The sequence below is a fragment of the Rhyacophila brunnea genome, unplaced genomic scaffold (assembly GCF_057557595.1).
Source record: "Rhyacophila brunnea isolate RB1 unplaced genomic scaffold, BYU_Rbru_1.0 scaffold_4, whole genome shotgun sequence".
Taxonomy (NCBI): Eukaryota; Metazoa; Arthropoda; class Insecta; order Trichoptera; family Rhyacophilidae; genus Rhyacophila; species Rhyacophila brunnea.
Window position 1 is genome coordinate 28,952,377 of NW_028233068.1, and position 17,312 is coordinate 28,969,688.

The 17,312-nt window shown below is 36.0% G+C and overlaps 1 protein-coding gene across 4 annotated transcripts in view; it reads left to right on the forward strand.

The window, feature by feature from the left end:
* The first annotated feature begins 3,425 nt into the window (after positions 1 to 3,425).
* The window catches only part of LOC147067220 (mitoferrin-like), a 54,340-nt gene continuing 40,453 nt past the window's right edge, over positions 3,426 to 17,312 (forward strand). For all 4 annotated transcript variants that reach the window (XR_015071521.1, XR_015071522.1, XR_015071523.1 and 1 more), the window contains exons 1-2: positions 3,426 to 3,714; positions 11,934 to 12,019. Coding sequence is in view for 1 of the 4 variants with exons in the window: in XM_085954515.1 (XP_085810641.1) it covers positions 3,598 to 3,714; positions 11,934 to 12,019 (203 nt within the window). In the remaining 3 variants the exon portion in view is untranslated. The remainder of the gene's footprint in view (positions 3,715 to 11,933; positions 12,020 to 17,312) is intronic.

Consider the following 17,312-nt stretch of genomic DNA (forward strand, 5'->3'; position numbering starts at 1 on the left):
ATATTTATCAGTGACATTGTTATCTACCTATCTATATATAATGCCATTATTATCACGAGCCTCAATAAATCCACTGCTGGATGAAGGCCTCTCTACGTTGATTGTATTCTTGACAGTTTTGAAATTCTATATTTATTAAAAATGCTAATGTTATTTATCTACATATTCTTATCGTCATCCTAATCATCATCATCATCAACCAGGATCAATCCACTGCTGGATGAAGGGTTCCGCAGCCTGATTCTACTACTAGCGGTTAAATGATTGCTATATTTATCAAAATTGTTGCAATTATATTTACCCATTCGTAATAACGTTTTTAAGTTTTAAGATCAATCCACTGCTGGATGAAGATTATCCCAACCTAATTCTACTCTACTTGGTCATATAAATTGCTATATTTTTTAAATTTGTGATTTTATATACCTACCCATTTATATCGTCATCAACCTGTATCAATCCACTGCTGGATGAAGGCCTCTTTAAGCTGATTCCACATCTTTAGGTCTTATAAATTCCTATTCTTATCAGATATAATATGTATTGCTTCATTATTTATCAACATTTGTCTCGATATGAATGTCCCGCACCGGGAAACTATATTGTTTAAGGTTAATTTTTAATTCAATAATTAAATATTATTCTATGGCTGCAAGCATTTATTTTTTATAGACAATGAAACAAATTAATGTTTAAATTTATTTTTTACACTGCTAACCTTCTTCTATTATCTCAATGGGACCTGAAGGAGATTAATATCACGTTATATTGGATCGCTATTTATGATAATCACATAATATATTGCTTTATATTCGAATGATTGAGATGTATACTTATTTAGCATATTTAACTGCACATACCTACACATATATTGTATTAAAATTAAAATGTCAGTGGTAGCAATCAGTGATTGCCAGCTGTTCTGCTAGGCATAGCAGCCTAAGGCGGTGTTAGACGATATTGTGAAGGCCAGACTCCTGAATAGACTACGCATATGAGTCCAAATTTATATTGGCAGTGACGATTTGCAAATCGTAAAAATGACAAATCAGCGAAATGTCAAACTGTCTGACGTGAATAAAAAACCCATCCCGAAGGAAAAATCTATGCATACTTCACAATTATATTAAAATCCAACACCGCCAAGCCCTCTGCCAGACCTAGCGAGACAGACTGGCGACCGCCAGCTGGCTCAGCTAGTGTTATATAAATAGGAGAAACAATCAGTGTTGCCATCTTTCTTTAACATAATCACTGATCAACTGGATCATATTGGGAAAAAGCATGAGAATCAAGAAAGAATATCTTATGCAAAAAATGGTAAATATTTGCACAAATTTTTATTACTGAGTGGATTTTTGATACATTTATCGACTTCACAACACTTCAACAATTATTTCACTTTCCAGGTGTGTCCTATTAACCAATTAAACTACCAATCCAACTATCCTTCCGAATAATTTCTAATAAGAATCTACTGCATCTAAGGTGTGTAAATCCTGTAAGGAATAGGTATATTCTGTCTTAAAAAAAACTAAATCAACTTCTATAATGTCTGTATATGTGAGAGAAACCGAGACCAGAACGACAGAAATGATAATAATATTACATTTTCGATATCATACATGGCTGAAAAAATTGTTATCAATAACATCTACTTATGCATTGTTGGGATGCTATGGCCAGCGGTGAGGTGAGCCGGAGCGGTCCTGGTCAGTCAACCGGGACTTTTTTCCAAGCTTCTTTCTCCCTATAGTTTTCATCAATATTATGTTAAAAAAGTACCTTCTTTTGAATCATGTGAATATAGAAAAATATGTAAGTAGGTAGGTACCTACTTACTTAGTTTTACTTTTAACTAGGGAAAAAAAATAGGTAGGTATATTCATACCCAGCGCGAAAAGCTATTAGTCAGTCCAATTACAAAGGGATAATGGGAAAATGTATTGCCTTCTTAAAAACTCGAAGCTGAAACATTCAAATTATTCAGTAGGTACGACCAAACTATTATCTATGGACCTAACCTAACATTTGAGATATTATATTAAAAACGTGCTTTTCTTAAAAAGGGAGGGGGAGATTTTTAAAAAAACAGTGACCTAGTGCTTTTTTTATGCACTACCACTCACCAATGGCTCACACAGCATTCATGTTCTGAAAATCTAGTTATTGCAAAGGCTTTTTTAAAATGGCGACTGAGTAGGTACTTACCTATCAAACTGTAAAAACGAGTCAAATTTCACATTGTTTTTACAAAAATATGTCTGCCTGATTATGGACATTTTGAATTCAAGGTCGGCCAGAGGGGCGGGGAGATGTGGAATTTCCGTTGTCGGCAATCACAACAATGGATCTAAATTCATGTAGCATGTATGATATAGACATTTTGAAAGAATGTCATATTTTTAAAAATCTAATAATCATAATTATTATTATCGTGAATTAAGAAACAAGGCATCCCCTGACAAATTTGGCATATTGCATTACCTATTGCAATACATGCCGGTAGAAAAAATAATGACGTCGGAAGTAATTCCCGCCTACGACAGATGCTCTTTGAATTGAAATACATTGCGACGCGACGTTGCCAAACCGCTTTGTATTTTACGAAACCAATAAAGTTCAATATTTTGAAGTTTTCGTCAATGAAGGGCGTCATTGATAAAATACTCAAGATAGGCATAGACTTTTATGAAAATGTATAATTCTAAATAAAAATGAACAGACTGAATATTTAAATATTTGCCTTTTTTGGAATAATATAAGTTTTGTGAATACAGATTATTACAAAATAAAATCATTTTGAAATGACAAAATCATGCGCAACTAGGTACGTTTACATCTCGCAAAAATCGAGAATGAAGTTGATTCCGTTTCGGTTGAATCAAATATTTAATCAACGATATCGGACCTCTGCTATAATTCGTATTTTGTACGTTCTCATTATATAATCTGTAGGTACGCCATTTGCAAATGTGTAGGTACCTACCTACATGCAGACAAAATTGTTGAGTACATTTTCGTTTCAACAACAATTTTATTACTATACAATTATAAAATGTCAACATGATTTAGTAGGTATCTAATATTTCCTTAGGGCTATTGATATTAGTCTAAATTCTATTTGACGAAGTTAAACATTCATTCAAAAAATATTTGCAGACATCTTGTATGGCACAGCTTGGATGGGTAGTTCAAGTTTTGATTTCATTTGAAAATTAGTGTTGATAATACTATAATTTATGTTTTAATTTTATCGCGTTCATTTTAATACCTAATCATACGGTATTTTTTCAAAGAAAATCACCTTGTTTTTAGTGTAGATTAGGTAATAATCTTGATAAATTGAAATTTTAGTCATTTTATTTATCGTGCGCAAGCGCACTGTAGAAAAACGTGCGATTCAAAATCACAAATTTAAAATCAGTCAGCCACAGTATTTGGACGGAGAGGTTGTGCGCTCTGAATTTTAATACTCGGCGAAGTCGGAATCTATCGCGCTACGTAACACACAAATTGAGAAAAATCGTGTTACAATCATCCGGCAACAGTATTATCTGATTTATATCTCGTGCTAGTGTTTTTATTGAGAGTATTATGAACTTTGAGGATTATGAAACCCTCCCGACGCAAAATGTTGTCACCCATATGACGGCGGGAGCTATTGCGGGAGTAATGGAGCACTGCGTGATGTATCCATTAGATTCTGTCAAGGTAATTCAATTCCTGGCGTCGGATCTTTTGATGATCGTATTCCCTACCGTCACTGTAGGCTGTCATCACCAAATAATTGGATATTCCGGATATTTCAATCCAGACCTAACCTCAATGTAGAAAGTGAAATTTGGATGTGGCGTACAGTCGGTGGCTGTCATACATTCTACTAATAAGCAATAATACACAAAACAGTTGATCTCATAAACTGCTGAGATTTTACACATACTATCCGTATGTTTCATCCACGATTCGTGTAAATTGGTGATTGTGCAGACAGATTTCCCACATCCTGTTAATGTTTTGCCAAGTGTCAAAATGTTCAATTAAGCTGTCAATATGTAAAAATTAGGCGACATCCACTCAATTTGACATGCCAATACGTAAATATATATACATAATATTTCATTTTCAAAATAGTTCTCTTTTTGCATTAATTTTGTAAATTTCTAGTGTTAGTACTAGTATTTCTAGTTAAATCTATTAGATTTTTTTCTAAATTATATTTTAAGAAATCTTTTATTCCATTGATTCATATTTTATTAAATGGGGCTGAAGGAAATCATTAAAAATAATATTGGTACAGTAGTGTTGACATCTGTCATTATTGTACCTACTAACGTAAACAGATACAAATCGAGTGGTTGATACTAAAATTAATATTGCCTATAATTCCATATTATGCACAACTGCCTCTTTGTTTAATATTGGGTTTTATTATGTACCTATGAATTTTTCTACACAATCAGTTGGCGAGTAAGTTGAATACCTATCGCTAAGTATGGCCAAGTTATCTTGAAGTAAGTAAGTAAATATAAAACTTAAATAATATGCCATACAACAATATTCTTGAGTTTATATTATTATATACCTATATGAAAATAATATGAACTTTAGAAAACAAATACATTTATGAGATTAGTCGGATCTGGTTGGTCATTTTTTGTTAATTATTTTGCTATTATATCACTATAACTCAACATTTCAACATTGAATTAAATGTGGTAAGTATATCATAACTATAGAATTGTATAAAAATACCTTTTGTTATGGTAAGTATGTAAAAAAATCATCTGTCAAAATAAGTGTTTGGTAGACTAGCTACCTATTTGTTTTATTGTTTTTAGATTGCACTTAATATAGAGACATGTAAGTGTTCATGTCAGACGACTTGCACAATTTCTATTACTTGCCATCTGTACTTTAAATGATTTGTCAGGAACAGCCTAACCTCAAAATTACTATGTACTCAGGTTCTTTCACTCTTTGTTTATATTAATCTGTTTTACTGAGGATAACTAGATGAAATGATCTTTATTATTTTGCAAGTATTAAAAACTACTAAATTTAATAATGAATATGATTACTTAATAGAAACGCTTGTAATTTTAGTTTAACAGACAAGAAATGTCTACACGCTATCTACACAAAATGTCTATACATCATACTTACTATTATAATTAAATTGATTTTTCTTCTCACATGCGCCTTCTAACTTTGTATGTGTGGTGTTAGGTAAATGAGATTTGTGTATTGTACTTTACTTATATCAGTACAGACAAGTAAGTAGGTATTTAATGAATTCTTACAATGGGCCACAAGTAATTTATTATTCCTGCCAATAATTAATGACTGCTTGCTAATATACTAACAAGCCATTTGGTGATCATACATAATGCATGATCATGATTAGGTGGCCGTCACCGTACAATGTTCTCTCCAATATTCACTACAACACCTGCTATTGATTCAAGTTTGCTTTACAATTTATAGGATGACATATCGGTGAAAGATTAGGTTGTGTTGTTGAAATTTAAAGAAAGGTTATGATCTATTATGTAATGATGGTCATAATTATTTATTATTACAACTGAATTATTAATGTACCATTTTTAATTTAGTTTCCTAGCGTAGTTCTCTAATCTTAGCATTATATTATGGCTGAGGACGTCTTTGCGACAGACTTCCAGCTCTTTCACACACTTATCTATGCCCCCCGGCTTCTTACGAAATCTTAGCTATGGCACGTTAGTTGTAGAATAGATGATATCTTTTATGATTGCGATTGTAGATGCTCGAATTTGAAATGTTTCTGGACAAGCAACCAGAAAAACTAATGCGTTTTTTTCTTTCCTCAACTTAACACTGTAGCTGAGATGTAAAGTGAGCGAATCTGAAAACACAACTTCTTCGGTTACAACGAAAAATGAAATTCTGTTATTGTTTTCGTCTTAACATTTAATTAATAATTATTAAATGATTTGGTTTGGTATAAAATGAATTGCACTTCATTACAATTGCAAGGGTTTTAAGAGATAATGTAATTTTTTGCTTTGACTGAAAATGTCACTTTTTAGTAATAATCCTGGTATACTTACCTCTCAGGGTCCAGAAAAAGTCTAAAGTAAAAAGGCCTAGCGTAGTCACAACCATCTATCTGGTGGCTGTGCTTTCCCATAAGTGTCGCCGCAAGCCGCATGTACATATTGGGTATGTAACTACATGCAACTGCGGCCCCCGTGTTCACCGCTCGAGTCATAGCGACGCATGTTTAAGCGCAGATAGATTTGTGGGCGGTTGCAGTGGCACACCGTGGACTCTATGACTACTGTAACAAGACATACTGGTGCAGCAGTATAAGAAATGCAGTTTGCAGCGTGTGGCAACGATAATGGCAATGTGTTTTTCTTTCGACCATGACCGATCCTAATAGGAGCATATGGACCTCCACAGTGTGGAGGTTTGTATTAACAGATTTTGTTTTTATGAGAAATGGATGTCAGCCACTTGCTCAACCTATCGGGTCCACACTCTAACTCATACACAAATTGAAAAACAATATGTGTACTTGCCAGACCCAGGATTCGAACCTGAGGCCCACGACGCTATAGGCCGACGCTTAAGCCGCGCGGCCGTCGTGGGTGGAAACATTACTGGTCTAAATTGTGATACATTTACAAATACAAATGTGTTTCTTAGAAAATGGGCGAATAGGATTGTTAAATATCGTTTGTACTAATAATAAAGCGCTGTAATACCCCATTTACACGTGCATGTATTTACTGCTGACAGTACGTATTGTCACGGCCATAACAAGGAACTCCATGTGTAAACATGTATTATCATGCAAGTTGCAAGATTGCATGTATTAATCAAAAAAGTGCGGAAGCCTCTGAATTTTAACGCGACAGTTGGGATTTGTTCGATATCTGCGCCTGCCTGCACAGTAGAACGATAATGGCGATCCTGCCGAAAAAAAACGAACTACACCCACCGCACAGAGACTCACTTTGATTTTAACCGATTTTGACAACTATCAAATAGTACCATAAAATGACAACATCTCGCTTACTTTTGATGAATGAGATTGGCGAGACAGTTAACACTTTTACTTGTAAATAGTGTCACCAAAAGAAAAAGGAAGGCCCTGGTGCCCGACAGTTTCAAATTCCAGATCAGCGATTTAATCAAAAACACCATTGCCCCTGACGAATGTTTAGAATCTCTGACAAAGCTAAGTAAACAATAGCACCCTCAATGGGCGGAAAAAACTGTACCTACCGGCGAAATCGTCGCTCAGCCGAGCGACAGAAAAAAATCACCGTTAGGTTTTGACTTGACCGAACGCCTTCCCTTTTCACCCCCCTGCTGTCTCACCCCCCATAGATTCGTCGTAGATAATTGCTGGCAGTACAAATTCTCCCGGGAGAGTGGTAGGTGTCTAGGACCACGCGCTCAGCGTGGCCTGGCCGGCCCTCCTCAACGCGAAGTGCAAAGCCACGCTTGCCCCAATATGATAAATTAGTGAATCTCTTTCCCCGTTATTGTGTTAATAATAATCCCTATAACCACCTCAAAACCACGCGTCGCGTCCTCGATAAAACGTTTTCGCGCCAGTTTGGCTAATATGTTCAAACACGTGCTCCCACATAGTGACTGTGCGATAGCTAAATCTAAGACTCCTTTAAGTGTAATTAATAATGTAATCCAACCAATGTCTGAAAAGTCAATGTAATTAAACGTCCCTGCGCAGGGAAATTGTCAAATCAAAGACGTGTTTTATCTTGAATTATATGTCCTGATGTCCACACAACCCTCAATCAAGGTGATGCTCGTGAAGAATGCTGCCAGCATACATGTGAGTTCTCCACCTATTCTTCTCGGTATCATTCTGGCTCCCGAACGTGGTGCGACAGGAACCGACGGGTTCCGCGAACGTACGCCCTGAGAAACCCAAATGTGTGACATCAAACCCACAGTTTTGTGAATTTTAAAAATGAAAATAAATTCTCTGGCGCCCTATTAAAAACCCTAAACAAACGTAAAAATATATATTCGCCCACGCTACATACCGATAAAACAAAGTGAGGATCGCGAGACAAAGAAACCCAATAAGAACAAATTCGCGCATAAACCAACAAAATAAAAATCAAAACCAGGGGCGTTCAACCCCATAAAGAGTGTTTAAAAAAAATAAATACAAGCCGTCAAAAATTAAAACGATGTTAACGACCATGAAAAGAAATCGAGTGCCACGAAACCCGATAATGCCGTGAACGTGGGTTCTCACAGAACGGACGTTCCTACGATGCTGCAGCCACCCCCCCGTCTACTAGCAGCTGCCGGGGACCACCGACACCGGAGGTCCTGGAAAAGTCCAGGGTATAACCTGCCTGTCAAGGTCGCCCCCCTCTGCTCGATGACCCCTAGCACGAGAACTCAGCCCTGTCTTCGCATCCCCGCGTCAATCTTGCGACGGCGTCGCCGGACTCGAGCACACGTCCAAATTGCACCTCCCGCCGAACGACACCTGATCTCCGCAACCCTCCGCCTACCCCTGAATAGGCAACCCAGCCCCGACCACTGCAGCAGTCCGAAGAAGCCGATCATGTGACGACACCCTACCGAAACCGGCTACCCCTCCAGAACCGTTGGCACTTGCTGAGGGTATCTCGCAAGACGAACTAGAGACCTCGACGACACCCACCCCATAACCATAAAACGTACCTAATGAAAACATATCAATGTGTTACCAACGTGAACCATTCAAAACCCCCGCCATTTATTAGTAAGATTCTCTTTGTTTTGCCAATACACGCACCATTCACATTACATGATCGCTGATATGAAATTTGAAACAAATTACAGAGGGGTGGTTTGTCACCAAAAGAAAAAGGAAGGCCCTGGTGCCCGACAGTTTCAAATTCCAGATCAGCGATTTAATCAAAAACACCATTGCCCCTGACGAATGTTTAGAATCTCTGACAAAGCTAAGTAAACAATAGCACCCTCAATGGGCGGAAAAAACTGTACCTACCGGCGAAATCGTTGCTCAGCCGAGCGACAGAAAAAAATCACCGTTAGGTTTTGACTTGACCGAACGCCTTCCCTTTTCACCCCCCCGCTGTCTCACCCCCCATAGATTCGTCGTAGATAATTGCTGGCAGTACAAATTCTCCCGGGAGAGTGGTAGGTGTCTAGGACCACGCGCTCAGCGTGGCCTGGCCGGCCCTCCTCAACGCGAAGTGCAAAGCCACGCTTGCCCCAATATGATAAATTAGTGAATCTCTTTCCCCGTTATTGTGTTAATAATAATCCCTATAACCACCTCAAAACCACGCGTCGCGTCCTCGATAAAACGTTTTCGCGCCAGTTTGGCTAATGTGTTCAAACACGTGCTCCCACATAGTGACTGTGCGATAGCTAAATCTAAGACTCCTTTAAGTGTAATTAATAATGTAAACCAATCGATGTCCACCCTAATGTTATTACCACCCACGCTTGTATAATTTAGTGTAATTAAATATATCCTCTGCGCGGAGGTTTTGAATCGAAGTTTCTGTGTTATAATTATGTCCTATGATGTCACACCTTTCCCCCTGGTCTAAGTGATGCTGATAAAGGATCCCACCAGCCTACATGTGAGTTCCACCCATTCTTCTCGGTATCAATAGTTATTATCGCGATAGTTTAAAATACTCACTATTAAGTAAATCCTTGCATGTATGTATTACTGCTTGACAATAGGCCATCAATCTTGTATTGCACCTATGTGTCTGCAGTACTGCAACTAATGCATATTTTACTCGTGAGTATATAGATATCCTGGGTTTCTGGATAAGATATTAGAACACCATTACAAAGCATAATTTTAATACAAGCTTGTAACTGATTTACTTTTGTAAAACTATTGATTTTGGGTTTCTTAACTTTTAGTTGTGGTTTGTGTAGAGCCATGACCCACATTAGGATAATATTTTCATTTCACGACCCAAGAAAAGATTAATAAATTTATATTGGTTATTAATAATACAAAATTCAGTAGGTAATGTCTGTAAATCTTATAATATTAAAATGAATCCTGGGAATTCATTTTAGAGATATAAGTGTGGGTGCTAATGTACCTACATGTTCTCCCTATCATTTGAACTGTTGCAAGATACGTACGTTGCTGTAACGTAATTGATTATGTTACCTTTTGAAATGTTGACCTCTTGTGATGGAAGCGCCACTGGGAATGGTAATCACAAGTGAAATAAACTCTGTACAGAAAAACAAATGAGCTCACTTTCTATGGAATTAAATTTTCGTTTCGATGTAAACTTTTTGATTTATTTATTTTTGGTGAACACCAGGTCTTGTTGAATGGTTGAAATGGGTTAAAAAATTACATGGAAAGAATAGGGAAAACTAACTAAGTATTTAATACTAAAAAGGTTTGTATTACTGGCAAGGGCTGAGCGTCACTTAATGTAAAAGAACCAATTTATCATATATCTCATGGCATTACAATATAAATATACCTATTACTGTTAGTGCGCAGCTTTAAAATGGACCTTTGTTAATACTGTTAACTAGCTAATGTGTAAGATTTATTCACTTACGAAGCCGGAGTTCATTGATTCTCAACAGTTGTAAGCGATTGTTTCAAAAGATGAATAATTTTTGTAAATTGATGTTTGCATTATAGTCCGTAAATACTGGACGGAATTCCTCCTTCCTATCCAATCTTCCTCCTGATTTTACAGTGCTTGTATAAATAACTTTTTTGATACGACGTGACGATTACTAATAAATTGTGTCTGATTATTTCTACATCACTATGTGGGTTTTAGGTGACATAACAAGCTTCCCTAATATTGTTTTTGCAGGTTAGGCTATTCTTCTATGGTATTGTTCAATTGAAGAGATTCAGTTGATATGCAGTTATCTGACATTTTATGTGGTCATTTCAAGTATAAAACAAACCACAACTTAAGGAATAAGTACCTGTTAAATAGAGAGACCTTCAGCTTGGGAGTCATTATTAAATTTATTGATTTAATTCTAAAATACAGATTCAATAACACGATTGGCTTGTTTATGAATCATCTTGCTATTGTTATAAACACACCACGTATGCGTGAAGTTCGATAGTTTTGACAGAAAGTATGAATTAGTTAAGCGATGCTGAGCGAGAGAAAACGATGTAATAGACTTCAGATAAGAGCAGTCGGAAATAATAACGGTGACAATAATAAAATTTGCCCTATGTAATTCGTGTGCAGTGGAAAGAATTGCAATCTGCGCAATTTCATGGTTAAGTAGTCCCACTATAATAATATGGTCTGATTTGTCCAAAATTATCACAGATGAAATTACCTTTAATATGAAATTTATCATTATCACAAAGTGTGATTTTAATCATGACATTCATTAAAACTACAATTTTTAAAGCCTAATATTAAAAAAGTATCTTGGTACTTAGTTTTTGCTTTTCCGTACCCCTCACAATATCAACTTTATTGAGCCAAAAGGGCAACAGTGAAAATATTAGTTTCCTGCTTAGATTAAGTTTAATAAACAGATGGCATGTTTTTATAGAATTTTACAGAAATTTAGAGCAATTTCATGAATCCATCACACGGGGATCATGAATCATCACTATTGTATTTTGTCATAACTGACAATTCGTTCTCTGACTCTGCCAGTCACCACAAATGATAAAAGGTAAAGGTTACCTCATTTTCATTCGATCTATGCTCCGGACATACTGTCCTCACATATTTTTCACTCTCGCTGAATTTTTTGGGACGCTTCTAAATATTTTAACCCCATAAATAATTAATTTTTGCCGTATCATCCCTAATTTCTTTGACTTAGCACCTTGATATAATTTATTATATATTGATTACTTGTAATGTAACTTAATGTTTAACGTACATATTTGCCTGTTTCAGACGCGCATGCAGTCACTTGGAGTCACAAACAACATGACGGTGCTTGGAACACTCAGGCATATGGTACAACAGGAAGGCGTCTTCAGGTACTTATAAAACCAGCTGACTAATACCCGTCCGACGCGTCTATGTAGCCTTTTTACATGTGCATGGATTTACTGCCGACGGTACGTATTATTGTGGCCATAATAAGAAAATGCACTTTTAAACATGTATTATCATGCAAGTTGCAAGATTGCATACATGGATCAAAAAAGTTCAGCGGCTTCTGAATTTTCAAGCGATAGTTGAAACTTGTACGATATCTGCACCTACAGAGTATAACGATAGTGGCGAACCTGTCGGAAAAAATAGGAACTGCACGGTGCAAAGAATTTTGACAACTTATCAAATAGTACCACTCAATGACAACAACGCGTCTCGCTTACGCTTGAAGAATAAGATTGGTGAGACAGTCAGCACTTTTGCGTGTAAACAATTATTATCCCGATAGTTTAATTTACACACTAATGGTGCCAATAAATCAGTATCAGTAAAAAGTCAAGTATATACTGATGTTGGTATTCATGATAAAGTTCTCCACCGAAAAAGTTGGCATGAAGTGCATATGGACTCCTGAACATCATTTTAAATAGCGACCTCCCATTGTGCCTCCAGTGCAGGGTGTTTAATCAATGTATGTTTACAGTGATTACGTATGCATGCGAAAATTGTTCTCTTTGTAGCAGAGAAGACCCCAAGTCCACGATGGCTGATAGGTAATGTGCTGCCTATAACGTAGTGGGGTCTGGTTCAAATTCACACATTGCTTTTTCGATATGTGTTTGCATCTAGCTAGAGCAGGGGTTCCCAACCTTTTTGTACTCTAGAGCACATTCTAAAATATCGGTAGGGTGGCGAGCACCACCTATTTTTAATCGACAAACTCCTTCCATAACTTCTCATTTTCCCATAATTTATTTTCTTATATTCATAATTTATTAATAAATAATAAACAAAAATGTTTCAAAATAATAAAACTATTATTCAAATTGCATACACACAGAGAAATGTATTTACAAAACGTAAACAAAGTAAACAAAAAACACAAATACAAAGAAAACATTTTATAAAAAAATAGAATATCAATATGTCAATGTGATCTTTGGCATTGCATATCATTGGCCAGTGCCTCATAATTAGGAAAGTATGACGATAATCCTGTTCGCAAACAATCATAAAGATGCTCATCGGTGAGTCGAGATCTATATCTTGATTTTATTAAGTTCATGTTTGAAAACAATGATTCACATAAATATGTCGAACCGAAAAATGATTCAATTTTATATGCCGCTTTTTTCAAAAATGGGAACTTTTCTCTGTCCACTGTATTCCAAAAGTCTTCTGATATTAAGGGTTTAAGCAAAATATCATTCTTAAGCTCCAAAATTTCTAACTCTAGTTCTTCTGTCTTACCTTGAACAAAACCTGCAATACATGCGGCCATTTCCATTAGATTTATTTGGCAAGTAAAAGGATTGATACAGAAGGAAACAATTGGCTCGATATCTGTAAACTGCAAAAATCTCTCTTCAAATTGTTTTTTTAACACTTGAGGATGCTTAATAAATAATGACCCGTTTAATTCATTGTTACCTAGCATTTTATTCATATGTGAGAAATGCACGAGAGAATTGATCTGCAGATGTGATATCAACAAATCCAATTTAGCTTTAAATGACTTTACATAGCTTATCATTTCAGCTATGTTTTTGTCTTTCCCCTGCAACTCCAAATTTAAAGAATTCAATTTTTCCATGTCTGTGAGAAATCCCAAATCAATCAGCCAGCGAGAGTCAGCTAGTTCATCATAATTTTCCTTTTTATCGTTTATAAATGTTTTTATTTCTTCAATTAAACTCACAAATCTTGTAAGAACCTTTCCTTTAAAGCAATGGTGGCCTTTTTAGAATTTTCCACATGTCTAGTGAAAACAGTCTGTTGTGCAGTCAGACTTGATTTTAGTTGACATATTTTTTTCTTTCTTACTTCAGATTTAAGTGGATAATTCACATCAAAAGTGGCATGAATTGTCTGAAAGTGTCGTTCAACATTATGTTTTTTCGGCACTGCAATACTACTACCACACAACAAACAGACGCATTTATTTTTCACATTAAAGAAACAATATGATTCCTCCCAGTCAGTGTTAAAATTATAGGTTCGTTGTCTTTTACTCGGTCCACTCATTTTAGAACTATATAGAAGGAATATCAAAACTCCTAATTCGTGTTTCGTCAGACGAAGATGTCTCCTAGCTAACTGTCGCGACCCGAACGGGGCAGCAATCGCAATCACAATGACAACAACGCGATTCCAGGCGGGGAATGCTATTTGCACATTACTCCTTGTACACGCCGAAAACCCGAACTGAGCCAATGATCGCCGAAGCAATCGGGACGGTACGAGCACGTGACAGTAGTCACGTGCTTCGGCGTTCATCGGCTCAGTTCGTGCCGTTCGTTCACTTCGGGTTTTCTGCGTGTGTCAGGCTAGCGTGAAAATTCTGTCTCTGTCGAATAGTGGCGGGCACATACGAATCGTTCCGCGGGCGCCATTGTGCCCGCAGGCACGGGGTTAGGAACCCCTGAGCTAGAGCATGGACCTGATAGGTTGAGCAAGTGGTTAACATCCATTTCTTGTTAAATCAAAAATCTGTTTTCACAATCTCCCTGAAGCTTCACTTAGGATGGAACATAGGAATTTAAACCTATTGTTTCCTAATAATTTTTGAATTTGGGCTCCCCTTCAGGAGCCAAAATCCGGCAAATCTGCCACTGGTGTTATCATAGATGGGTAGGATTTCTAAGCGTAAGTATAATATTAAATTGATAATATGAAATATCCCACATTATGCATATAATTTTTTCATATCTGCCATAATATATTTTATCCAGTAAGCATAAATGAAGTACAATTAATTCATTTATGATTTCAGGCATTAAATTAACTGCCTGCAGATATGACTCCGTTATCTCTCAAAGTGAAATCTTAATAGTTGAGGTAGTGGTGGCCATTTTAAAATTGTTTTTTTTTGTTTAATAAAGCGAAGCTTACAATGATAGATTTCTACACAGAACACATTAATAAAATATAAATGTGAAGGGCAGCTAGTTGCCCTGGACAAGGGTTTTGAAGCCAGGCGATTTTTATTATTTATGACAAAGAACACAAAGCCTTAAATATTGGATGCGCGTTTTGTTTACGTGACAAACTTTAACACATTATGATACAGATGTGTCTATTGAAAATAATATATTCTTTAACACATGTTTAAGTTTATCCCATATTTCTCCACAGTCAAGATCTGAAACCTGTTATACTACACTTGGTAGCGTAAGCTAGTTCCCCGGGTTTCTATATAGATTAATATATTAAATTTTTTATCTATAATAAAATATAATCATAAAAATCAATATGTTTTTATCAGTGGTGAGTGGCCAATGAAAGAAACATTATCAAAATAGTTTTTCCCATAAATAAAATAAACAAAAATATTTTATACTTTTAAATGATAAGACAAGTTATACCATTTACAAACATTATATCTACATACTGTTATGAATTATGATAGATAGATTACCTGAAAAATATTTTGTTTGATTTCTTTCTTATGGCATGAAGTTTTGGGTACCTCAAATACATACAATATTTTTAGTGTGCGCAGGTAGTAATGCGCCACCCCAAAAACCAGACCAGTGTCCAATTAGTGAAAGCGGCGGATTATAGTGCATACATACAAAGTATGGTTAAAATTAAAACAGGTATTTCATAAAAATAGTTAAATAAAATCAAGTATTTACTAAATTATACATATTTATAATCTAATATAAATATTAAACAGTAAATCACTTGACACAACCAGTTGTTCAGTAAGGCAGATATTCTTGAATGGCTTAGGATTCCTGGCTTACCCTATGACCAAAACCTTCATTTTGTGTGTCCCGGTTGCATTGGAGCACGGAATAATTATGATGCGGTCCTTGGGCACTTTCCTCCCTGGTACATTACTTTCTTCGCGATGAACATACGTTTTACGAAGGAGAAGTCTCCAAAACCCGTGTCATCTGTGTTGTATACTTGTACGCGGCGGACTACTGAATTTGACAATCGAATACCGGCGAATTATAGAGCTTGATTTTGTGTTTCAACTAGTAAAAATAACGGCGGATTATAGTAGTTGTTGGATAATCGAGCGGCGGATTACTGAGAGTGTACTGTAGTTGGATAAATCATAATCCCTATATTGCTTATACTGAGCTCACATTTGTTACTTAGCCACATTGCAGGCACTCGTTGTTGTATTTTATGGTAATGATATTTAGTAACATCACCAAATTCACACCTGCTCTTACCCACACCCGACGCCGTAACTTCATCTCCTTTCAATTTTCTTCAGACTGATACCACACTGACGTCATTAGTTGTTACAGCTGACATGTCCAAACTTGTTCAAGAGGTAACGCGTTTGTTTCTTCGGACCGGGTTTCTTTACCGATATCTCATCGGAGCATCCGAACCACGGGATACCGTCTACATTTTGTTACCAGGTTACAGGACCTGGTAACCGACTGACATACATTAACAAACTACGTAGACCCGGCTTTAGGAATTGCATTTATTCAAATTATATTGAATTAGATTTTAATCATCTGTTTTAAACGAAGCAAATGTAATATCTGACATAATTTAAAAATTATCTCGACCAGTCTAATTATACAAAATTAGCAATATTGGTGTTTTCTATCCCAACAAAAGTTAATAAACGTTGAGTTACAATGGTATGGAGAGGTAGATTGACCCAGCGGGACACTACGAATATCCCAGAAGGCGGATGAGCCTCAAATATTAAGAAAATCTGAAATTTTTTATTCCAAATTGTGAAGCATAAAGCGTAGATTCCAAATTTTATATCATAGAAATTTGATGCTTTAAAATAAGATACGAGTATATTAAATAATTCTGACCAGTTCAATATTTGACAATAAAATTCATTCATTTTTGTGTCAACACTTCGTTTTGTTTGTTAATCTAGGTGTAATCTTGGTTGGTGGATTGAATGTATTGAATAAATTTACGTCACATTCAATTATCTCACATATTAAATAATTATTTACTAAATGATAATTTATAACTATTGCTTCACCCAGGGAACACAGAATTAATGGGAACTGGAATACCTAACGGGTAAGGAGTAGCAGGTAAGCGATCTCGAGTAAGGAAGAATCTGGGATAAACTTAAACACGTGTCAAGAATATGCATATGTCGAATACTGACATCTGCTCTCGGTTTATGCATTGACACTCATTTACTATTGGTGTATTACACACACTATTTCA